Below are 25580 nucleotides of genomic sequence, written 5' to 3' on the forward strand. Positions count from 1 at the left end.
AGGCAGTCGAGGGTTTTTGACCACCTGTCTCCTCAGGAATCTGGTGACAGGGGTTGAAAGCTTCGTCTTTCTGCCACGTCCACGTCAATTAACAACTTTTCTTTGAAAACCATTCTTCCAACTGTACCTATAGTAACATTTGGTGCCTTTGCTATCTTTTTGTGTCATTTTTCTTGTTGTTCAAGGCAATGATCTCTTCTCTGAACTTTTTGGACAATTCTCTTGACTTAGCCATATTTCTAACATGCAGTCAAACGTCATGGTCAACAGTCCAGTTGTTTGAGTTTTGTTCTAGCTCAACCACATCATATGCAACTGTGGTAAAGTGGTGGTAGGTGAGAGGAAACCAACAACGCCACCTCAGGGAATTTCACCCCAAGGAAATAACTAAATAAAATATTCCATTTAGCCCACTTTAGGGCTCACCCTAGACTAAGGACACAGATTCAAAAGCAGTTGAGTTGGGATTTCAAAAATAAACAGTATTTTATTTTCCATATGATTGCTTGAAATATTAATTCATAAAACATTAAACTGTTTCACAGTACTCACACACTCAAACTACTCTTTACACCCACAAAGCTGTGCCTAACTAAACATGACACCCGGGCGAGGGCTGGGGACGAAAATTTGGAAAACCTCCCTCAATTGGCTAAAATAAGCTGATAAGCTGCTCTTCATTCTTAAATCACAGCCGAAGCTCAGAGGGGATCAGGTTTTTGCAGTTGCAGCCCTTAAATTGTGTTGTGGCCTACCATTACATATGAGGCAGATCATTGTCTATACTCACATGTTTTGTCTTTTCTGTTTTGTTTTGTTCTTTTCTTTTTATTGTTTTTATTAAACACAGCAGTTGACCAAACAGAGAGACTTTGGTAGCTTTTCATGTTTAATGTTTAAAGATCACACAGATTCTATACGAGTCCTTAAAAGGACTTAAACTCGGTCAGTAGGTCACATAATCTATGTTTAGTTCTTGGTCTGATCATGCTACCAAGTTACATGTATGTACTGTAAATAAAATGTTGTACCATTTGCCATTGGGATGACACTTCAGTGTATACACAGGACCACAGAATCATTTTAGCACAAAATTACTGACAAATTTGAAGTATATGTGTTATGATAATATGACAGAAATACTAAACAGAGACCCAAACAACTTTATATTAATTGTAAACACTTGCAATGTTGAATATCATTCAAGAAAAGTTCCTGGGGTCATGACAAAATCAGCTCTGAAGAAAAGTCTTTACTTTCATCTTTATGACAGTGACCAAACAGTAATCAGGAGAGAAACAAATGTCTGTTGCCTCTTTACATCAAAAAATAAATAATAACAGGTACATTACCATATGAGACTCTATTTGTTTGTGTATTTGTCTTTACTTTGTTTTGGGCCTCAGCTTTTTCCCCACTGTTTGCAATAACTCACTTTAGTTCCTGATTGTGGACTACTGTCCAATCCAAAGCCACTCTGTTAGTAATAAGATGCAAGACTGAGAAGGTGTGATACTGTAGCCTTTATAAAGTGCCTTATCGTTTCCTCTGTCCCTCTCATTCTCTCCTCATCCCAGTGAAACATTATGACTTCACTTGTTTTATTTTCTTTGCTTTACTCTCTCAGTGTCCTCACTTTAACTGATAGCTCACTTTCCAGCATCACCACTGCAGCTCCACCAGCAGCCTCAAAGTGCACTCTTCTAAACAGCTTCCAGCCAGGATTTGTGGTCCAGGGTGACTATGTCATTGGTGGGATTTTCCCCCTTCATTATAATCTGAAAATGCCAGACCATAACGACACCTACAGACCACCACCAATAAATTGCAATGGGTGAGTTTCATAGATGACAGTGGGAGGATTTAATTTTTTTTGTTCCTCTAAATGATGTCTATTTTTGCACTCTTAATAATAAATGTGTGAGTAGACAGAATGTGTTTATACTCATTCGAGTTTGTATATGAACAGACTACATTCATCTGTATCAGCCACAAACTATTTCCCAGGGCTTTCCGGTGGGCTCAGACTATGAGACTGGCAGTGGAGGAGATAAACCAGAATCCAGTGCTGTTGCCGAATCACACTCTGGGCTACACAATCTTTGATTCGTGTAGATATCCACTGACAGGACAGAGCGCTGTTTTATCGATGCTGAATGGGGTGAATGAGGAAAACTCTTCTATGTGCACAAATTCCTCGTCACTCCTCGCTGTAATTGGGGCTTCTGCATCTGCTCTATCTATTGTTTTGTCAAGAATCTTGCAGCCATTCAGGATCCCCATGGTAACAGTGACTTTATTTATGTCAATCATCACAAAAAATTTATCAATATCTCAGTAACACTGTACTCTGTTTTTTCTCAGATCAGCTACTTTTCTTCATGTGCATGTTTGTCAGACAGACAAAAATATCCAACCTTCTTCAGAGTAATTCCTAGTGATGATTACCAGGTAAGATGTAAAACATGTGGTAAGTTATTGTTTTCAGTCAAAGCGCGACACATTTACGACTCTGTCATTAGAAATATTTATTACAACTTAGCATTAAAATGTAAAATCAAAACTATGAATAAACAACAGGCAAATCTTTAAACACTGAGCAATGGATTTAAATATATACGTTTTCTTCTTTCTTATATTGTGTTTGTCTTCTTTGCAGGTTTGGTCATTATAAAAAGTAATATATGGTCTGATGATAATCATCAGTGTATTTAAATATATTGTCTATTATAACAATCTTTATTATTGATGTTTGTCAATGTCTTTTTCATTGTTAGTGTTTCTGCTTGTTTTAGAGTCTTAGAAACCACAGCACTGCTTACATTTTATTGAGATGGAACAAAATACGTTTAGTCCCTATCAAATAATCAGTGTTTGGAATAACGATGTTTAAAAGAACGGCGTTAGGTCACGGCGTTATTTTTTCAGTAACGGGGTAATCTAACTAATTACTTTTCCCGTCGTTACAGCGCCGTTAACGTTACTGGACGTAAAATGCGGTGCGTTACTATGCATTGATTGAATAAACTGTGTAATCCCAATGCACCTCTGGCTCACAGCCAGTGAGGAGGTGGGTGAATAACGAAGTAAGCGATTATGATTGACCAATGCAGAGTCACGTTTCACGCATTCCAGCATACGCGCCACACACACACACACACACAACTGCTAAACAGAGAATCGATGAAGCAGCAGAGATGGCGAGTCAGGATTCCGATGTAAAGTTGGCATTTTCATTGTTTGTGTCGATAAAATCACTTCTTCAAATTCATTGTGATCAAAGGCAAGAATGTACATGTAATGTGTACATTATGTCCCGGAGCAAGAACTCCGTTGTAAGCAATTCTAATTTAATGAAGCATCTCACAACGGCACATGCATCTACTAAGTTAGTTGCCAAAAACACCGATTATTGAGAGTTTGATTTATTTAATAAAGAATAAGACTACAGAGCTAAACACACTTTTTTGTTGTTTAAAAGTTTACTTTTGTTGTCTCAGGTTGAGAGAGTTTGATTTAATTTGCTAGAGTTAAATGCACTTTATATGGTGTAACTGTTTACTTTTCTTACAAAGATAATACTTGAAGTGCAGGATAAACATCTTGCCGTCTGTCGACGTGCAATAAATATAGAAAGTTGTGTACAAACATCTCGTCTGTTGTACTCATTTCAACTGACTTGTGAAAAAAAAATCCAAATTCTTTGACATATAGCAACTTTTTTTTCACAGTAACAACTTACTTTTATTATAAAGTAATTCAGTAACTAACTCAGTTACTTTTTGGAACAAGTAGTGAGTAACTATAACTAATTACCTTTTTAAAGTAATGTTCCCAACACTGCAAATAATACATCAATATTTCTTTGTTCTGCCAAACTTCCGTCCTTGATCATTTACATAATACAAACATGTTATAACAGCGCACAAAACCAAATCATTCATGAAGATATTGCTTTCTTTCATCAAGTTTTTGATAAGTAATTGAGTTGATTGTCTTTTTCTGTTGAGCCCAGGTGAAAGCCTTTGCACAGCTGCTGGTGCACTTCAACTGGACTTGGGTGGGGCTGCTGCGAGTAAACAATGATTATGGCCGCTTTGCTGCAAAAGGTTTACTGAGAGAATTACAGGACACCAAAGTATGTGTAGCGTACCAAAAAATGATTCCTCTGCCCTACAATCGTCAGGCAGGACTTAGGATAATAAAGGTATGAAAACACTGTAGGCACTATTGACTTCTACCTTTAAATGGTCTGTATTTATATACATAATTTCTAGTGTTGATGACCACTCAAAGCTGCTTTCCACTACCGTTTTTGTCATTCAACCATTCACATAAATCACACATTTATACATTGCATCTATGTGGAGAACATATTTGTGTGTCACACATCTTTCATACCTATTCACATACTGCTGGCACAGTAACTGAAACTCTAGGGGCTGGGTAGAGTGGCAATTTGATGCCATAAAAAATGAACTAAAGTTTTTATAGGGTTTTAGAGTTCCTGTTTCAGTTAAAGACACTTTTGTGCTGCTAACACATACTAACACACCATTAAAGCTCCTATTAGTGGACCTACAGTTAACATTCAGTCATGACGTGAATTGTAACTCTCTGACCATGTATCAATAAAAACATTTCCAAAAAACATTTAGTCCACAATAGGTCAATACATGGGCATTCAATCAAAAATGACTAAAGACTCACAAAACACGAGACAATGTCCAGAAAATGAAGAGGGTCAAAAGAGGAGGAAGATGAATGATGTCACAGGTAAAATTATTGAGGCAGAGCATAAAATCTCCATGGTTGGTAAATACAGGGTGTGAAGTCAAGAGACAATGTTAGTACCAAAATAAAACAGGGAATGATGAAATATGTAAAACAAACAAACAAAAAAAGTAATTTCTTCAAAATAAACTCCTGAAATATTGCCTTATAAGGTCTATACTAGAAATACTATTATCACTGTGTACTTTTGAGTTTTTCTTATTGTCACTCAGTTTTGCTTTTGTCATTATCTGACCCTCTGTAAAGGTGATGCGTAGCTCTACTGCAAAAGTCGTGGTGGTATTTGCAGCTGAGGGGCAGGTGACACCTTTCTTGAGAGACTACATGACTCAGAACATCACTGGAATACAGTGGGTGGCAAGTGAAGCCTTGGTCACAGCATCAGTCTTTTCAGGGAGAGAGTATTACCCTTACTTGGGAGGAACCATTGGGTTTGGCATCAGAAAAGGTCATATCCCCAGATTGGGTGAATTCCTACAGACAGTAAACCCTAAGAGATATCCTGACAATGTCCTGGTGCATGAGCTGTGGGAGTCTCTGTATGGTTGCAGTCCTTTTCCATCCTCTGTCACCCAGATGCCGCCCTGCTCAGGGCAGGAGTTTCTGCTGGAACAGCACTCAGCCTACATGAATACATCCAGCCCTAGAGTTGCCTACAATGTATATAAGGCTGTATATGCCATTGCTCATTCCCTGCACAACCTCCTTCTCTGTCAGCCGGGGAGGGGACCTTTCCAGAACAAATCATGTGCTCAGAGCAACAACATACACCCTTGGCAGGTACTGTATAATCCGCTATTTCTTCCCATTACAAACTGGGGGTCAAAGCCCAATGGTTGGCCTTGTCGTTTTGTAGGTTGACTTCAGACCACAATTACTATCTCCCATTTACCAAAGTCAAGTGGCACAACTGTACATATGGCAAACACATTTTCTGTGCTGCATCACAAATCTAAATGTTAATCTATAAAAAGATTTAAATTCTAAGTGACACATATTTTAAAATAGGGCCTTCAAACCTCAAAATGCTGAGGAATGGGAATCTCTGCACGACAGCATTTTACTGAAAACCTGGTTTAAGGCAATTCAGTGTTTCATGTTGTGCATTTCCTAATTTTCAAGCTGCAACACTACCTCCAGGAAGTGAACTTCCAGATTGCTGGTGAGGAGGTGGACTTTGATGCCAAGGGCGACTCTGTACCCTATTATGATATTATCAACTGGCAGAGAGGCCCACAAGGAAACATTGAATTTGTCAATGTGGGTTTGTTTGATGGAACCAAGGCTGTTGGAGAGGAGCTGTTGATCCAGGAGGACGCGATAATGTGGGCAGAACATCAGAGTGAGGCAAGCTGCTCACACTGTGTTTTTACCTTCATCAGATGCCAACTGTTGAAGTTCTGTAGGTTGAGGTGGAGGTAAGTCAGGTGGACAGAACAGACTGGATCTGATACAGGGTCATTTGTTTTCATACAAAACGGAGATTCAAGGCCCAGCTGGACTAGGACAGTGGATAGTCGTTTGGTGAACGACTATCCACTGTTGTTGTCCTCATGGATCATTCTTTATGGAATGTAAGAGTGAATGGATGTTTGTCACTGTAGACTGGACTGGTGACCCGTCCAGCTCCTTGTGACCCTGATGTGCAGGACCAAGCGGTAGAAAATGAATGAATACTTCTTCATGACATTAAATCTGTTGAATAAATATATTTAACAGAACCACATGTTATGGAATAGCTTATGGGCAGGAACCTATTCCTAAGTGTACATCTCATGACCATCAAACAACTGTTTGATGACTACCAGCATACCTGTAGTCTAGACTGACTTCTGCAGAACAAATATATCAAACCAACATAAAACTCAAAACACTGTGTCAAACACACTTGATAAAGTAGAAGTGACACACACTTCATTGACAAGACGGTTTGGAGGAATTTCCCATTTGTCAATAGATTAACTAATGAAATGTACCAATATCAACATATGGTCTTTCCACTCCAGGTGCCAGTATCTGTCTGCAGTGCCAGTTGTCTTCCAGGTTTCCGGAAGGCTGTCCGTCGTGGGGAGCCTATCTGCTGCTTTGACTGTGTACCATGTGACAGTGGCAAAATTAGCAATCAGACAAGTGAGTTTAATCTGAACAATAAAATGTCAAAGTAAATCCATTCTTACAGTTGTAGCACAGAAGTAATGCAATACTGAAGATTGTTAATACGTTCTTCCCTTTAGACTCAGTAGATTGTGCAATTTGCCTTGAGGATTTCTGGTCAAACAACGACAGAACAGCCTGCATCTCCAAGAAAGTGGAGTACTTGACCTTCGACTCATTGGGAATAGCCCTGACAGTGATGTCTGTGGTGGGCGCCTGCTTCACTCTGGCTGTCTGTGGAGTCTTCTTCTGTCACAGACACACAGCCATCGTCCGTGTGAATAACTCTGAGCTCAGTTTCTTCATACTGTTTGCACTGACTCTGTGTTTCCTGTGTTCTCTGCTTTTCATTGGAAAGCCAACATATTGGTCCTGCATGCTGCGCCACACTGCCTTTAGCATCACATTTTCACTGTGTATTTCCTGCATCCTGGGGAAGACCCTGGTGGTACTGGCTGCATTCACTGCCACCAGGCCAGGGCACAACATCATGAAGTGGCTGGGGCCTAAGCAGCAGAGGACCATCATCTCCAGCTGCACTCTGGTTCAGGTGGTTATCTGTGCTGCCTGGCTCATTGATGTCCCCCCGTTTCCATCCAGAAATACACAATATGAACATTCAAAGATCATACTGGAGTGTAGTGTGGGCTCTAGCCTGGCATTCTGGTGTGTTCTTGGATATATTGGTCTGCAGGCCTGTCTGTGCTTTGTATTGGCTTTTCTGGCCCGAAGGTTGCCGGGGAACTTCAACGAGGCCAAGTTCATCACATTCAGCATGCTGATCTTCTGTGCTGTGTGGATAGCATTCATCCCTGCTTATATCAGCTCCCCTGGAAATTATGCAGATGCAGTTGAGTCATTTGCCATCTTGGCTTCCAGCTTTGGCTTATTGTTCTGTCTATTTGCTCCAAAGAGTTACATTATTTTACTGAAGCCTGAAAAGAATACAAAACAGCACCTGATGGGGAAAGAAAAGAATTGATGAAACACAAATGAACCCACAGTTATTGAGTCAGTAGCAAATGGACTTATAAATTTCTTTCAGTGACTTATGGATTTCTAACCATTTAAACATGTTTATTAATCAATGTTGTTTTCATATTGATATATCTTTACAGCTATGACACTGTAGTGCACAGAATTGATCCAAATCACAACATTATCTCAACACACTTGATATAGTATGACAGAATCCTCACAATATTTTCAATAATTTTTGTTTTATCAATCATAACAATAAATACACTAAATATACAAGATCAAAAAAGAGAGTGGTCAATTTGTTTGCTGTCAAGAAGATTTAGATTACATGGAACTTTCACAGGATGCTTGCAGAAAAGCAGTTATTACAATATGTGTAACAAGACAACATAGAAATATTGATCATTGGTCATTTCCATGGAAAAACATAAACTTTGGTAGACTACAACAAAATAAACAATGCAGTGATATTTCCACCTTTGGTAAAGTCTCCATCATAGCTATTGAACATTTGTATCAGCTCTCACCAGTTAAAGGAAAACGTCTTTACACAGAGCAAATAAAGACCAACTTATGCAGAAATACTTTGTATCACATAGAGTTGACAGAAATAGTGCAACAAGAAGATCAAGACTGCAACTCACATACATAATATACATAGATAATACAACTTTTTTGCCTGTTAAACAACATTGATAAATGTTCTCTATATAGCTCTTTTCTAGTGTATAGTTTTGCTATTCTCCATTCACTCACTCTTTTATACTGCACATCTTTCATACCAATTCGCCCACTGCTGGCTCAGCCCTCAGGGGCAACGTGGGGTTTAGTTTCTTGCCCATGTCAACTATAAGAGCCGGGAATTATTTAACCCAAATAATTCCACTTCAAAGATGACTCACACACTCAATCTACTCTTTACACCCACAAAGCTGTGCCTAACTAAACATGACACCCGGGCAAGGGCTGGGGACGAAAATTTGGAAAACCTCCCTCAATTGGCTGAAATAAGCTGATAAGCTGCTCTTCGTTCTCAAATCACAGCTGAAGCTCAGAGGGGATCAGGCTTTTGGCAGTTGCAGCCCTTAAATTGTGTTGTGGCCTACCATTACATATGAGGCAGATCATTGTCTATACTCACCTGTTTTGTTTTGTTCTTTTCTTTTTATTGTTTTTACTAAACACAGCAGTTGACCAAACAGAGAGACTTTGGTAGCCTTTCATGTTTAATGTTTAAAGATCACACAGATTCTATACGAGTCCTTAAAAGGACTTAAACTAGGTCAGTAGGTCACATAATCTATGTTTAGTTCTTGGTCTGATCATGCCACCAAGTTACATGTATGTACTGTAAATAAAACGTTGTACCATTTGCCATTGGGGTGACACTTCAGTGTATACACAGGACCACAGAATCATTAGAGCACAAAATTACTGACAAATATGAAGTACTTCAAAATATGACAGAAATACTGAACAGAGACACAAACATCTTTATATTAAATGTAAAAACTTGCAGAGAGAGAAACAAATGTCTGTTGCCTCTTTACATCAAAAAATAAATAATAACAGGTACATAACATTATTATATAATTATCACTCTATTTGTTTGTGCATTTGTCTTTTCTTTGTTTAGGGCCTCAGCTTTTTCCCCCACAGTTCAGCATTAACCCACTTTAGTTCCTGATTGTAGACTACTGTCCAATCCAAAGCCACTCTGTTAGTAATAAGATGCAATACTCTTTATAAGATGTTTTATAGTTCACAGAATACATTCATGCATGTAACAGGGCAAAAGACCAAATCATTTATGAATATATTGCTTTTCATTTGTTCAAGTTTTTTAATGTCCACAATATGAAACTGTGTGAGTTGATCTTCTTTTTCTGTTGAGCCTAGGTGAAAGCCATTGCACAGCTGCTGGTGCACTTAAACTGGACTTGGGTGGGGCTGTCCAATCCAAAGCCACTGTGTCATAAATAAGATGCAAGACTCAGAAGGTGCGATACTTTAGCCTTTATAAAGTGCCTTATTGTTTCCTCTGTCCCTCTCATTCTCTCTTCATCCCAGTGACACATTATGACTTCACTTGCTTTATTTTCTTTGCTTTACTCTGTCAGTGTCCTCACTTTAACTGATAGCTCACTTTCCAGCATCACCAGTGCAGCCTCAAAGTGCACTCTTCTAAACAGCTTCCAGCCAGGATTTGTGGTCCAGGGTGACTATGTCATTGGTGGGATTTTCCCCCTTCATTTTAATCTGAAAATGCCAGACCTTAATGGCACCTACAGACCACCACCAATAAATTGCAATGGGTGAGTTTCATAGATGATGGGAGGATCTTTTTTATTTGTTCCTCTAAATTATGTCTAATATTGCACTCTTAATATAAAATGTAGTAGACAGAATGTGTTTATAAACATTAGAGTTTTTATATTAACAGACTACATTCATCTGTATCAGCCACAGACTATTTCCCAGGGCTTTCCGGTGGGCTCAGACTATGAGACTGGCAGTGGAGGAGATAAACCAGAATCCAGTGCTGTTGCCGAATCACACTCTGGGCTACAAAATCTTTGATTCATGTAGATATCCACTGACAGGACAGAGAGCTGTTTTATCAATGCTGAATGGCGAGAGTGAGGAAAACTCTTCTATGTGCACAAATGCCTCGTCACTCCTTGCTGTGATTGGACCTTCTGGATCTGCTCAGTCTATTGTTGTGTCAAGAATCCTGCAGCCATTTAGGATCCCCATGGTAACAGTAACTTTTATTTATGTCAATCATCACAAAAATGTCATTCTTTTCTCAGTAACACTGCACTCTGTTTTTACACAGATCAGCTACGCTTCTTCATGTGCATGTTTGTCAGACAGACAAAAATATCCAACCTTCTTCAGAGTAATTCCTAGTGATGACTACCAGGTAAAATGTAAAGCATGTGGTCAGTTATTGTTTTCAGTCAAAGCTCGACACATTTACTTCTGTCATGAGAAAATATTTTTACAACTATCTTTAATGCTATGAATTGTAAAATTAACACTATTAATAAAACAGAGGTAAATCTTTAAAATATGAGAAATGGATTTAAATATATAAGTTTTCCTCCTTCTTATATCCTGTTTGTCTTCTTTTCAGTTTTGGTCATTGTAATAATCACTGATGATAATCATCAGTACATTTAAATTATTATTATTATTTTGTATTGTTATGATCTTTATTATTGATGTTTGTCAATGTCTTAATTGTAAATCTTTATGCTTGTTTCAGAGTCTTATATATAGCACTGCTTACATTTTACTAAGATTGAACAATGCTGGTGTCGTCCCAATAATGAAATAATACATCAATATTTCTTTAAACTTCCTTGCTTTATAGTTTACAGAATACATCCATGTTATAACATGGCAAAAGACCAAATAATTTATGAAGATATTGCTTTTCATTTGTTCAAGTTTTACAATGTCTGCAATATGAAACTGTGTGAGTTGTCTTTTCTGTTGAACCCAGGTGAAAGCCATTGCACAGCTGCTGTTGCACTTTAACTGGACTTGGGTGGGGCTGCTGCGAGGAGACAATGATTATGGCCGCTTTGCTGCAAAAGGTTTACTGAGAGAATTACAGGAAACCAAAGTATGTGTAGCGTACCAAGAAATTATTCCTCTGCCCTACAATCGCCAGATGGGACTAAGGATAATAAAGGTATGAATACCCTGTGAGCACTGTTGACTTATACCTTTAAATGGTCTGTATTTATATACAGCATTTATTGTGTTGATGACCAGTCAACACTGCTTAACACTTCATTTTATGTCATTCACCCATTCACATACATTCACACATTTATACATTGCATCTATGTGGAGTACATTTTGTGTCATACATCTTTCATACGGATTCACACACTGCCAGCACAGTAATGTAAAGATAAGTGTCTTGCCAAAAGAAACATCAGCATGTAGACTCGTGGAGCCAGGAATCAAACCCTCAACCTTTCTGTTGCAAGAAGACTCACTCTACCACTGACCCAGCATTGCCCCTTTAATGTGTTCTTAGCACAAGATTAACACTCTTTAACTCTAGAGTGGTGACTTGATGTTATAAAAAATGGACTAAAGTTTGTATAGTGTCTTCAGTTAAAGACACTTTTGTGCTGCTAACACATATTAATACATACATACATTAAAGCTCCTGTTTGTGGACCTACTGTTGTCATTAATCTTAGACACTCCGGGAGAAAACTGTATCTTTGTCTTTCATCCATTTACGTCATCATGCCCATATTTGTTCCAGAGAGGAGAGGAAGGGAGTCATGACGTGGATTGTGACTCTCTGACCATATATCTAAAAAAAACTTTTCCTAAGAACATCACTTAACTAAGTCCACAATAGGTCAATACATGTGCATTCAATCAAAAATGACCAAAGAATGACAAAACATGAGACAATGTCCAGAAAATGAAAAGGGTCATAACACGAGGAAGATGAATAATGTCACAGGTAAAATTATTCAAGCAGAGCATGAAATCTCAATGGTTGGTAAATACAGGGTGTGAAGTCAAGAGACAATGTTAGTACCAAAATACAAAAGTAAATGATGAAATATGTAAACAAAACCTGAGTTGACTTTGACAAAAAAATATTTTCTTTAAAACGAACAACTGAAATATTGCCTTATAAGGTTTATCCTAGAAATACTAGTTATTTTTCACTGCGTACAGAGTTTTTCTTATTGTCACTCAGTTTTGATTTTATCTCCTTGTAAAACCCTGTCATCTACATTATCTGACCCTCTGTAAAGGTGATGCGTGGCTCTACTGCAAAAGTGGTGGTGGTATTTGCAGCTGAGGGGGATATGACACTTTTCTTGAGAGACTATATGACTCAGAACATTACTGGAATCCAGTGGGTGGCGAGTGAACCCTTGGTCACAGCGTCATTATTTTCCGGGAGAGAGTATTACCCTTACTTGGGAGGAACTATTGGGTTTGGCATTAAAAAAGGTCATATCTCCAGACTGGGTGACTTCCTGCAGACAGTAAACACTAAGAGATATCCTGACAATGTCCTGGTGCACGAGCTGTGGGAGTCTCTGTATGGTTGCAGTCCTTTTCCATCCTCTGTCACCCAGATACCGCCCTGCTCAGGGCAGGAGACTCTGCTGGAACAGCACTCAGCCTACATGAATACATCCAGCCCTAGAGTTGCCTATAATGTATATAAGGCTGTATATGCCATTGCCCATTCCCTGCACAACCTCCTTCTCTGTCAGCCAGGGAGGGGGCCTTTCCAGAACAACTCATGTGCTCAGAGCAACAACATACACCCTTGGCAGGTAGTGAATAATCCACTATGTCTTTACCATTACAAACTGGGGGTCAAAGCATTGTGGTGGGCAGATGGACCTCAGACCACGATAACGATCTCCCATTAGGATAAAGCGGTAGAAAATGGATAGATACATACAGAGACAAAACAACCATTCAAACAATTGCGCTCACTCTCACACCTGTGGTCAATTTAGAGCAGGGGTGTCAAACTCATTTTGTTCATGGGCCACATACAGCACAATTTGATCTCAAGGGGGCTGGACCAGTAAAAATAGTAAAATAATAGCATAATAACCTATGAACAACGAGAACCCCTTTGTTTTTCCTCCTTTGTTTTACATTTACTGAAGGATAATTTTACAAAACATGAAATTTATTGAGAAATATAAGTGCATTTCAACAATATCATGCCTAAATTTACTATGTACACAGCACACTGGATATATAAAGGCACAAACATTTAGTCACAGGTATCTGGAGCTTTTGACATTACGTTTAGATTAGTGTGAAATTTTAACAAATTCATCCTGTGGGCCGATTGGACCCTCTGGCGGGCCGGTTCTGGCCCACGGGCCGTATGTTTGACACCCCTGATTTAGAGTGTCCCATATTGTACATATGACAAACACAAAAATTTAAAATTAAATGTATTTAAATCTTAATGAAATATGTTTATCAATATTTTAACAATATTGTTTATTGTTCCATTGTAAACACAGCACTGGACTTCTAACTTATGGCAATAATTGTCAATTAATGATTGATTTACTTATAATGTTAGACAAGACATTTCAATTTCCATGTGATGTGTTTACTTTAACGTTAATTTACATTTCTACGACTGTACAAATTTAGTTTGGGATTTTTAGGGAATTTGAAAACTCAAATCTCTGAAGACTACGAAGCTCTGCAAGACAACATTTTACTGAAAAAAACACAATTCAGTGTTTCATTTTGTGCTTTTCCTAATTTTCAAGCTGCAACACTACCTCCAGGAAGTGAACTTTCAGATTGCTGGTGAGGAGGTGGACTTTGATGCCAAGGGCGACTCTGTACCCTATTATGATATTATCAACTGGCAGAGAGGTCCAGAAGGAAACATTGAATTTGTCAATGTGGGTTTGTTTGATGGAACCAAGGATGTTGGAGAGGAGCTGTTGATCCAGGAGGACGGGATAATGTGGGCAGGACATCAGAGTGAGGCAAGCTGCTCACACCGTGTTTTTACCTTCATCAGATGCCAACTGTTGAAGTTCTGTAGGTTGAGATGGAGGTAAGTCAGGTGGACAGAACAGACTGGATCTGATACAGGGTCATATGTTTTCATACAAAACGGAGATTCAAGGCCCAGCTGGACTATGATGTGTTTGGTGACCTTCTATCCAGTGTTGTTGTCCTCATGGTTCTTTCTGTATGGAATGTAAGAGTGAATGGTTGTTTGTCTCTGTGTGCTGGACGGGTGACCCGTCCTGGGTCTGACCCAGCCTTTTGTCCTATGTCAGCTGGGATTGGCTCCAGCTCCTCACGACCCTCATGTGCAGGATAAAGCGGTAGAAAACGAATTAATCTTTCTTCATGATATTTAAAGCTTCTGAAAGAGCGCGCACATATTTACAGATAAATATATTTAACAGAACCACAGGTTATGGCTTAGCTTATGGGCAGGAAACCAGTCCTCGGTGTCCATTGTAACCATGCGATGATCAAAAAGTTATTTGATGACTAACATCATACCTGTAGTCTAGACTGACATCTTCAGGCCAAAAATACGTATCTAACCAACATAAAACACTGTTGAACACAGTTGAGAAACTAGAAGTAACAAATACTTTATTGACTTTGACAAGTGGTTTTGAGGAATTGGCCATCTCTTAATAGATTAACCAATAACATTTAACAATATCAAAACATGGTCTCTCCACTCTAGGTGCCAGTATCTGTGTGCAGTGCCAGTTGTCTTCCAGGTTTCCGGAAGGCTGTCCGTCGTGGGGAGCCTATCTGCTGCTTTGACTGTGTACCATGTGACAGTGGCAAAATTAGCAATCAGACAAGTGAGTTTGAGCTGAACAATATAATGTCAAAGCAAATCCATTCTTACAATTGTAGTACAGAAGTAATGCAATACTGAGAATTGCTCATACTTTCTTCCATTTAGACTCAGTAGATTGTACAATTTGTCCTGAGGACTTCTGGTCAAACAACAACAGAACAGCCTGCATCTCCAAGAAAGTGGAGTACTTGACCTTCGATTCATTGGGAATAGCCCTGACAGTGATGTCTGTGGTGGGCGCCTGCGTCACTCTGGCTGTCTGTGGAGTCTTCTTCTGTCACAGACACACAGCCATCGTCCGTGTGAATAACTCTGAGCTCAGTTTCTTCATACTGTTTGCACTGACTCTGTGTTTCCTGTGTTCTCTGCTTTTCATTGGAAAGCCAACATATTGGTCCTGCATGCTGCGCCACACTGCCTTTAGCATCACATTTTCACTGTGTATTTCCTGCATCCTGGGGAAGACCCTGGTGGTACTGGCTGCATTCACGGCCACCAGGCCAGGGCATAACATCATGAAGTGGCTGGGGCCTAAGCAGCAGAGGACCATCATCTCCAGCTGCACTCTGGTTCAGGTGGTTATCTGTGTTGCCTGGCTCATTGATGTTCCCCCGTTTCCATCCAGAAATACACAATATGAACATTCAAAGATCATACTGGAGTGTAGTGTGGGCTCTAGCCTGGCATTCTGGTGTGTTCTTGGATATATTGGTCTGCAGGCCTGTCTGTGCTTTGTATTGGCTTTTCTGGCCCGAAAGTTGCCAGGGAACTTCAACGAGGCCAAGTTCATCACTTTCAGCATGCTGATCTTCTGTGCTGTGTGGCTAGCATTCATCCCTGCTTATATCAGCTCCCCTGGAAATTATGCAGATGCAGTTGAGTCATTTGCCATCTTGTCCTCCAGCTTTGGCTTATTGTTCTGCCTGTTTGCTCCAAAGAGTTACATTATTTTACTGAAGCCTGAAAAAAATACAAAACAGCATCTGATGGGGAAAGAAAAGAAATGATGAAACACAATTAACCCAAAGCTATTGAGTCAGTAGCAAATGGACTTCTTTCTTTCGGTGACTTATGGATAACTAACCATTTAAAAAAAAATGTTCATTAATCAATGTTGTTTTGATATTGATATTTCTTTACAGATATGACTCTGTAGTGTACAAAATTGATCCAAATCATAAGGTACATTATGTCAAGACACTTTTATATATTACAGAATCCTCACAATATTTCTTTTATATCAATAATAACAATAAATACACTAAAGAAGCATGTGCAAGATCAAAAAGAGGGTAGTAAATTTGTTGGCTGTCAAGAAGATTGTGATAACAGGGAACCTTCATAGGATGCTTGCAGAAAAGCAGTTATTACAATATGTGTAACAAAATTACAGAAATATTGGTTCTTGACTTGACTCTAGACTAGCAGAGGTGGGAATTCAACCCACAATCTTCCAGCACAAAAATGACTCGCTCTATCCCTGCACATCATAAGAAGTGTCAGATGGTCTCTTCAGTGGAGTGCATACACTCTCTCTCTGTATATGCAATACACTGACAAGTATATACAGTTGCAATCAACATTATTCAACCCCTGCTCCAAATTAGGTTTATTGGCTAATGTACAAACTAGCAGCTGTTTGCAATAAACACATCAAACAATAACACTTTAAATATCTTAACACAACTAATATTTTAAGTGGTTCCTTCAATTTCAACACCAAATGCCACTTTGAACACATCTTTAGTACTTAGTAGAGCACCCTTTTGCTTTTATAACACCAGCTTCTGGCAGAATCTTAGCCAATTCCTCAGGGGCAAAGGCCACCAGTTCCTTAATATTCTTGGGTTTGCATGCTCCAACAGACTTTTTCAAATCCCACCTTGAGACTTTCAGTGGAGTTCAACTCTGGTGGCTCTGATGGCCACTCTAGCATCTTCTAGGACAAACCTTGGTGGACTAAGCCTGGGATTATTGTCTGGTTGGACGCCCAAGCTTCAGCTTCCTCGCAGACAGCGTGACATTTTCTCCCAGGATTTCCTATAACTTGATTTAATCCATCTTTCCCTTCACAGGCAATAATGGATAAGGATTTTAAAATGGAGAAAGAGATAAATTCAGTGGTCAAATCAAGTTTTTTCCATCTGTGACTTTTATCCAGGGTTAAGCCTCTCTTTCTCGTCTGCAGCTGGTTCAGAATGCAGCAGCTCGTCTCTTAACTGGTACTTGTAAACATAAGCAAAATCTCCCTTGTTCTAGCTGGACTTCACTGGCTTCCTGAGCGTTTTAGGATTGATTTTAAGATTTTATTATTAACATATAAATCATTGCACAGACAATCTCCACAGTATCTCATAGACCTTTTAAAACCACTTAATTTATCCAGGACACTCAGATCATCTAACCAGCTGCTTCTGGCTGTCCCGAGTACTAGACTAAATCTTAGGGGGGACGAGGCCTTTTCAGTTGCAGCTCCAAAGCTCTGGAATGCTCTGCTGCCACATATTCGGCTGTCCCCCACACTGCCTTTTTTTTAAATCAAACCTCAAAACGCGCTTTTATTCCTTGCTTTTGCCTCAGCATGAGAGTTGCCTATTTTAATCCATCTTTCCTTTCCTATTGGTCTTAATGCTTTTATTATTTTAATGTTCTGTTGGTATTAAGTTGGTCTTAGTGTTTTCTTATGTTGTTTTATGTCTAACTGCACAGCACTTTGGTCAACTTTGTTGTTTTTAAATGTGCTTTATAAATGAATTTGGATTGGATTGAACTAAAACATGATAACAGAAGCATGAACATTTATATTACATAGCTGGAACACCATACGTCACAATAATATTGATGTGCCATGGTAGACCATGTTCCATCTCATCATAAATTCAGATCAGATTCACACAGCAATTTTTCACTGTATTTCAAACTGAGAGTGGGTTTGTCGAGAACTTGCCTCACATTATTTTCATACTCTGAGTATGTGAGTATAGGTGTAGATCATGACACCTGTGAAGTCTTGAGCCCTCTGTGTTTGCTAATTAAAGACAAATCACCAAACTTCCATTCTTCTCTAAAATCCTGGAGAAAGTTGTGTTTACCCAATTACAGTCTCTTTTTTAGACACAAATAGTATTCATGAGGTCTTTCAGTCTGGGTTTAAAACTGTAAGCCCTGAACTGGTTTCCTGCCTACATGCCCGAGGGAAGTTTCTGTTAGCCTTAAAGACTTTGAGTCCTCTACAGCACCCCTACACTGTGGGGAGCTGCAGGGTTTGATTCTTTTAATTGAACCTACTTCCTATTTCTCTAAAATATGGCATTTGTTTCCACTGCTATGCAGATGACTCTCAAATTTACGTACCTCTAACAATAAATGACTCTCACTCTGTCCACTCATTGTTAAAATGATTGTTAATGGCATTAAGGCATGGATGGCATTAAACTTCCTGAGTTTGAATGACAGAAAAACAAAAGTTATAGTGTTCTGTCCGTGTGGTTCTCCCGACACCCAACTTATTGACTTTGGCACTTTGGCTCCTTCTATAAGAACCACTGTTACCAATCCGGGGGTGAAAGTAGACTGTGAGTTGAAACGTGACAACAACTGTCTTGCAAAAAACTGCTTTTTTCAACTGCGGCAAATGGCTAAGATTAGGTCTGTTCTGTCCAGCGGGGACTTTGAAAAACTTTTTCATGCTTTTATCCTGACCAGTCAAGACTGTTGTAATGTCCAATATGTTGGGGCTAGCTCTGCTTCCATTTCTCACCTCAGCCTATTCAGAAAGGACACACAGCAGATCAGCTGCTCTTAATTCTGAAATCACAGCTGAAGCTTATCGAGGATCAGGCTTTTGCAGTTGCCTAAGTTATGGTATAGACTGCCATTACAAATTAGGCGGATAATTGTCTACTTGGATGTTTTTTCTTTTATGTTGTTTTGTTAAAATACTACTGCACAGCTCTTTGGTCTGTCGTTTTTAGTCAGGCTTCCTTCTTCTTACGAATGAAAGGTGATGAGCTGATGGTGTAGAAAGAAACCTCTGACATGGGATTCGTACCGAACAAAGGGATTTTAATTTGGTAAGTCAGGCATCAGGCCGAGTGCTCGGGAGAATGTGTTCCTGCCGAATCTCCGGACAATTCTGACCAGAGAAGAAAAGTCTACATCATCATCCTTTACTTCACATTTGCCCATTTTAGGTATTCTAGAAGCCCCTAGCGATAAACAGAGACGACCCAATTTGGGCCCCCCCTCCGTCTTTAGGGGCCACATCTAAGCACATGCCAGTATAATCAAGAACATCTGTTCAAAGCATACATCTACTCTTCAATGTAAACCTATCGTAAATGTAACCCCAAACTCCATCCCATCCTGAGGAACCTCCTGCTCCTCAATTTAATGAAGTTTACATTACAAACATATTTGAGACAGAATGTACCTGTGTTAATGTGTTCATCTAAGTCAGATACTTCAGGTCAACTGTTGACTGTTGATGACACATCAAGGTTTTTTTAAAGGATATCACATGTTATACGTGGTAAATCTGAATTTTGTGTTTCATAGGGATCATGCAAATTCACTGCTTGTAAGGTGGCTTTGAACATTTGGTAAGTTTTCATGTTTAATGTTTAAAGATCACACAGATTCTGTACAAGTCTTTAGAAGGACTTAAACTCAGAAGGTCACATAATCTTTGTTTGGTTCTTGGTCTGATAATGCTGCCAAGTTGCATGCATGTACTATAAATTAAACCTTGTACCATTTACCATTGGGTGACACTTCAGTTTAAACAGAGGACCACAGAATCATTTTAGCACGAAATTACTGACAAATATGAAGTATTTGAAAATATGACAGAAATACAACACAGAGACCCAAACACCTTTATCTGAAATGTAAAAACTTGAATGTTGAATATCATTCAAGAAAAGTTTCTGGGGTCATGACAAAATCAGATCTGAGGAAAAGTGATTTACTTTCATCTTTTTGACAGTGACCAAACAGAAATCATGAGAGAAACAAACGTCTGTTGCCTCTTTACATCAAAAAATAAATAATAACAGGTACATTATCATATGAGACTCTATTTGTTTGTGTATTTGTCTTTTCTTTGTGTTGGACATTAGCTTTTCCCCCACAGTTCAGCATTAACCCACTTTAGTTCCTGATTGTGGACGACTGTCCAATCCAAAGCCACTCAGTAATAAGGTGCAAGACTCAGAAGGTGTGATACTTTAGCCTTTATAAAGTGCCTTATCATTTCCTCTGTCCCTCTCATTCTCTCCTCATCCCAGTGAAACAATATGACTTCCCTTGCTTTATTTTCTTTGCTTTACTCTCTCAGTGTCCTCACTTTAACTGATAGCTCACTTTCCAGCATCACAACTGCAGCTCCACCAGCAGCTTCGAAGTGCACTCTTCTAAACAGCTTCCAGCCAGGATTTGTGGTCCAGGGTGACTATGTCATTGGTGGGATTTTCCCCTTTCATTATAATCTGAAAATGCCAGACCTTAATGGCACCTACAGACCACCACCAATAAATTGCAGTGGGTGAGTTTCATAGATGACAGTGGAAGGATTTTATTCATTTTCACCTCTAAATTATGTCTAATTTTGCACTCTTAATATAAAATGTAGACAGAATGTGTTTATAATCATTAGAGTCTTTATATGTACAGACTACATTCATCTGTATCAGCCACAGACTATTTCCCAGGGCTTTCCGGTGGGCTCAGACTATGAGACTGGCAGTGGAGGAGATAAACCAGAATCCAGTGCTGTTGCCGAATCACACTCTGGGCTACAAAATCTTCGATTCATGTAGATATCCACTGACAGGACAGAGCGCTGTTTTATCGATGCTGAATGGGGTGAGTGAGGAAAACTCTTCTATGTGCACAAATGCCTCGTCACTCCTCGCTGTGATTGGGGCTTCTGCATCTGCTCAATCTATTGTTTTGTCAAGAATCTTGCAGCCATTCAAGATCCCCATGGTAACCGTGACTTTTATTTATGTCAATCATCACAAAAAAATGTATCAATATCTCAGTAACACTGCACTCTGTTTTAACTCAGATCAGCTACTTTTCTTCGTGTGCATGTTTGTCAGACAGACGAAAATATCCAACCTTCTTCAGAGTAATTCCTAGTGATGACTACCAGGTAAAATGTAAAACATGTGGTCAGTTGTTGACACATTTACTACTCTGTCATCAGAAATGTTTATTACAACTTTGCATTAAGTGTAAAATCAAAACTATGAATAAACAACAGGCAAATCTTTAAACACTGAGCAATGGATTTAAATATATGAGTTTTCCTCTTTATTATACTGTGTTTGTCTTCTTTTCAGGTTTGGTCATTCTAAAAATATTTCTTTGTTCTGCCAAACCTCCATCCTTGATCATTTACAGAATACAAACATGTTAGAAAAGCGCACAAAACCAAATAATTCATGAAAACATTGCTTTCTTTCATCAAGTTTTTGAGAAGGAACTGAGTTGATTGTCTTTTTCTGTTGAGCCCAGGTGAAAGCCTTTGCACAGCTGCTGGTGCACTTTAACTGGACTTGGGTGGGGCTGCTGCTGGAAAACAATGATTATGGCCGCTTTGCTGCAAAAGGTTTACTGAGAGAATTACAGGAAACCAAAGTATGTGTAGCGTACCAAGAAATGATTCCTCTGCCTTACAATCGTCAGGCGGGACTAAAGATAATGAAGGTATGAAAACACTGTGGGCACTGTTGACTTCTACCTTTAAATGGTCTGTATTTATATACATCATTTCTAGTGTTGATGACCACTAAAAGCTGCTTTACCCTGCTGTTTTTGTCATTCAACCATTCACATAAATCACACATTTATTATTGCATCTATGTGGAGAACATTTTTTTGTGTCACACATCTTTCATACCCACTCACATACTGATGGCACAGTAATGTGAGGCTAAGTGTATTGCCCAAAGAAACATCAGCATGTAGACTCATGGAGCCGGGAATCAAATCATTAAGCTTTTAGTTGAAAGATGACTCAACACTTACCCACACCCTCTGAAACTCTAGTGTAACTCTCTGACCATGTATCAATAAAAACATTTCCTAAAAATATCATCTAACTGAGTCCACAATAGGTCAATACATGTGCATTCAAACAAAAATGACACAATCACAAAATGTGAGACAATGTCCAGAAAATGAAGAGGGTCATAACACGAGGAATATGAATAATGTTACAGGTTAAACTATTGAGGCAGAGCAAAATTTCTTCAAAATGAACACTGAACTGAAATATTGCCTTATAAGGTCTATACTAGAAATACTAGTTATTTTTCACACACAGTTTTGATTTTATCTCCTTGTAAAACCCTGTCATCTACATTATCTGACCCTCTGTAAAGGTGATGCGTAGCTCTACTGCAAAAGTGGTGGTGGTATTTGCTGCTGAGGGGGAGATGACACCTTTCTTGAGAGACTACATGACTCAGAACATCACTGGAATCCAGTGGGTGGTGAGTGAAGCCTTGGTCACAGCATCAGTCTTTTCAGGGAGAGAGTATTACCCATACTTGGGAGGAACCATTGGTTTTGGCATCAGAAAAGGTCATATCTCCAGACTGGGTGACTTCCTGCAGACAGTAAACCCTAAGAGATATCCTGAAAATGTCCTGGTGCATGAGCTGTGGGAGTCTCTGTATGGTTGCAGTCCTTTTCCATCCTCTGGTACCCAGATGCCGCCCTGCTCAGGGCAGGAGTCTCTGCTGGAACAGCACTCAGCCTACATGAATACATCCAGCCCTAGAGTTGCCTATAATGTATATAAGGCTGTATATGCCATTGCTCATTCCCTGCACAACCTCCTTGTCTGTCAGTTGGGGAGGGGGCCTTTCCAGAACAACTCATGTGCTCAGAGCAACAACATACACCCTTGGCAGGTACTGTATAATCCGCTATGTCTTTACAATTATAAACTGTGGGTCAAAGCCCAATGGTTGGTCTTGTAGTTTTTTAGGTGGACCTCAGACCACAATCACTATCTCCTATTTGCCAAAATCATTTAGCCCACTGTACAAATGGCAAACATATTTTCTGTGTTGCATCTGAATTCTGAAATGTAATCCAAAAATATCTAAAATCTAAATAACACATATGCCATGAATATTTAAATATATTTTTTTGAACATTTTTAAATTGATTATTGTTCCATTGTAGACACAACAATATATTTTTATTTCCATGTAATGTATTCACTGTAACATTATGTTACATTTCTACGACTGGATTTTTAGGGGCCTTAAAACCTCAAAACTCTAAAGACTGGGAAGCTCTGCAAGACTACATTTTACTGAAAATACGCAATTCAGTGTTTCATGTTGTGCATTTCTTAATTTTCAAGCTACAACATTACCTCCAGGAAGTGAACTTTCAGATTGCTGGTGAGATGGTGGACTTTGATGCCAAGGGCGACTCTGTACCCTATTATGATATTATCAACTGGCAGAGAGGCCCAGAAGGAAACATTGAATTTGTCAATGTGGGTTTGTTTGATGGGACCAAGGCTGTTGGAGAGGAGCTGTTGATCCAGGAGGACGGGATAATGTGGGCAGGACATCAGAGTGAGGCAAGCTGCTCACACCATGTTTTTACCTTCATCAGATGCCAACTGTTGAAGTTCTGTAGGTTGAGATGGAGGTAAGTCAGGTGGACGTTTTCATACACAACAGGGATTCAAAGACCAGCTGGACTATGATGTGTTTGGTGACCTTCTATCCAGTGTTGTTGTCCTCATGGATCTTTCTTTATAGAACGTGAGAGTGAATGGTTATTTGTCTCTGTGTGCTGGACTGGTGACCCATCTTGGGTCTGACTCCGCCTTTTGTCCTATGTCAGCTGGGATTGGCTCCAGCTCCTTATGACGCTCATGTGCATGATAAAGAGGTAGATAATGAATTAATATTAATGACATTAAAGGCTTCTGAAAAAGCTATCATAGATCTACAGCTGAATATATTAAACAGAACCACAGGTTATGGAAAAGCTCATGGGCAGGAACCCAGTAATCAGTGTACACCTTATAACCATGTTGTTTGATGACTCCCGGCAGACTAGACTGACATCTGTAGACCAAATACTGTATATCTAACCAACATAAAACTCAAAACACTGTGTTAAACACACAAACTAGAAGTGACACATACTTCTTTGACAAGGGGTTTTGGAATTTTCATCATTTTCCATCTGTTAATAGATTAACCAATAACATTTAACAATATCAGGTTAAATGTTTGCTCCTCTCTAGGTGCCAGTATCTGTGTGCAGTGCCAGTTGTCTTCCAGGCTTCCGGAAGGCTGTCCGTCGTGGGGAGCCTATCTGCTGCTTTGACTGTGTACCATGTGACAGTGGCAAAATTAGCAATCAGACAAGTGAGTTTGATCTGAACAATAAAATGGCAAAGCAAATCCATTCTTACAATTGTAGTACAGAAGTAATGCAATACTGAACATTGTTATACTTTCTTCCCTTTAGACTCATTAGATTGTACAATTTGTCCTGAGGACTTCTGGTCAAACAACGACAGAACAGCCTGCATCTCCAAGAAAGTGGAGTACTTGACCTTCGATTCATTGGGAATAGCCCTGACAGTGATGTCTGTGGTGGGCGCCTGCTTCACTCTGGCTGTCTGTGGAGTCTTCTTCTGTCACAGACACACAGCCATTGTCCGTGTGAATAACTCTGAGCTCAGTTTCTTCATACTGTTATCACTGACTCTGTGTTTTCTGTGTTCTCTGCTTTTCATTGGAAAGCCAACATATTGGTCCTGCATGCTGCGCCACACTGCCTTTAGCATCACATTTTCACTGTGTATTTCCTGCATCCTGGGGAAGACCCTGGTGGTACTGGCTGCATTCACTGCCACCAGGCCAGGGCACAACATCATGAAGTGGCTGGGGCCTAAGCAGCAGAGGACCATCATCTCCAGCTGCACTCTGGTTCAGGTGGTTATCTGTGCTGCCTGGCTCATTGATGTTCCCCCGTTTCCATCCAGAAATACACAATATGAACATTCAAAGATCATACTGGAGTGTAGTGTGGGCTCTAGCCTGGCATTCTGGTGTGTTCTTGGATATATTGGTCTACAGGCCTGTCTGTGCTTTGTATTGGCTTTTCTGGCCCGAAGGTTGCCGGGAAACTTCAACGAGGCCAAGTTCATCACATTCAGCATGCTGATCTTCTGTGCTGTGTGGCTAGCATTCATCCCTGCTTATATCAGCTCCCCTGG

The 25580-nt window shown here is 39.5% G+C and overlaps 2 protein-coding genes across 2 annotated transcripts in view; both read left to right on the forward strand.

The window, feature by feature from the left end:
* Positions 1-1664: 1664 nt before the first annotated feature.
* On the forward strand, positions 1665-8388 carry LOC122765753 (extracellular calcium-sensing receptor-like; the record flags this gene model as incomplete). The annotated part of the gene is made up of 9 exons (XM_044020154.1): positions 1665-1834; positions 1990-2284; positions 2365-2451; positions 4016-4207; positions 5041-5310; positions 5371-5574; positions 5917-6136; positions 6808-6924; positions 7035-8388. Coding segments are annotated over 9 exons (2451 nt in total), but the record flags the coding sequence as incomplete, so codon positions are not given.
* Positions 8389-10152: 1764 nt separating this feature from the next.
* LOC122765761 (extracellular calcium-sensing receptor-like) overlaps positions 10153-25580 on the forward strand; it is a 48412-nt gene continuing 32984 nt past the window's right edge. Inside the window, exon 1 of the mRNA XM_044020163.1 lies at positions 10153-10244. Within this exon, the coding sequence (XP_043876098.1) occupies positions 10195-10244 (50 nt within the window). The 5' untranslated portion in view covers positions 10153-10194. The remainder of the gene's footprint in view (positions 10245-25580) is intronic.

Source organism: Solea senegalensis, linkage group LG3 (genome assembly GCF_019176455.1).
Source record: "Solea senegalensis isolate Sse05_10M linkage group LG3, IFAPA_SoseM_1, whole genome shotgun sequence".
Lineage (NCBI taxonomy): Eukaryota > Metazoa > Chordata > Actinopteri > Pleuronectiformes > Soleidae > Solea > Solea senegalensis.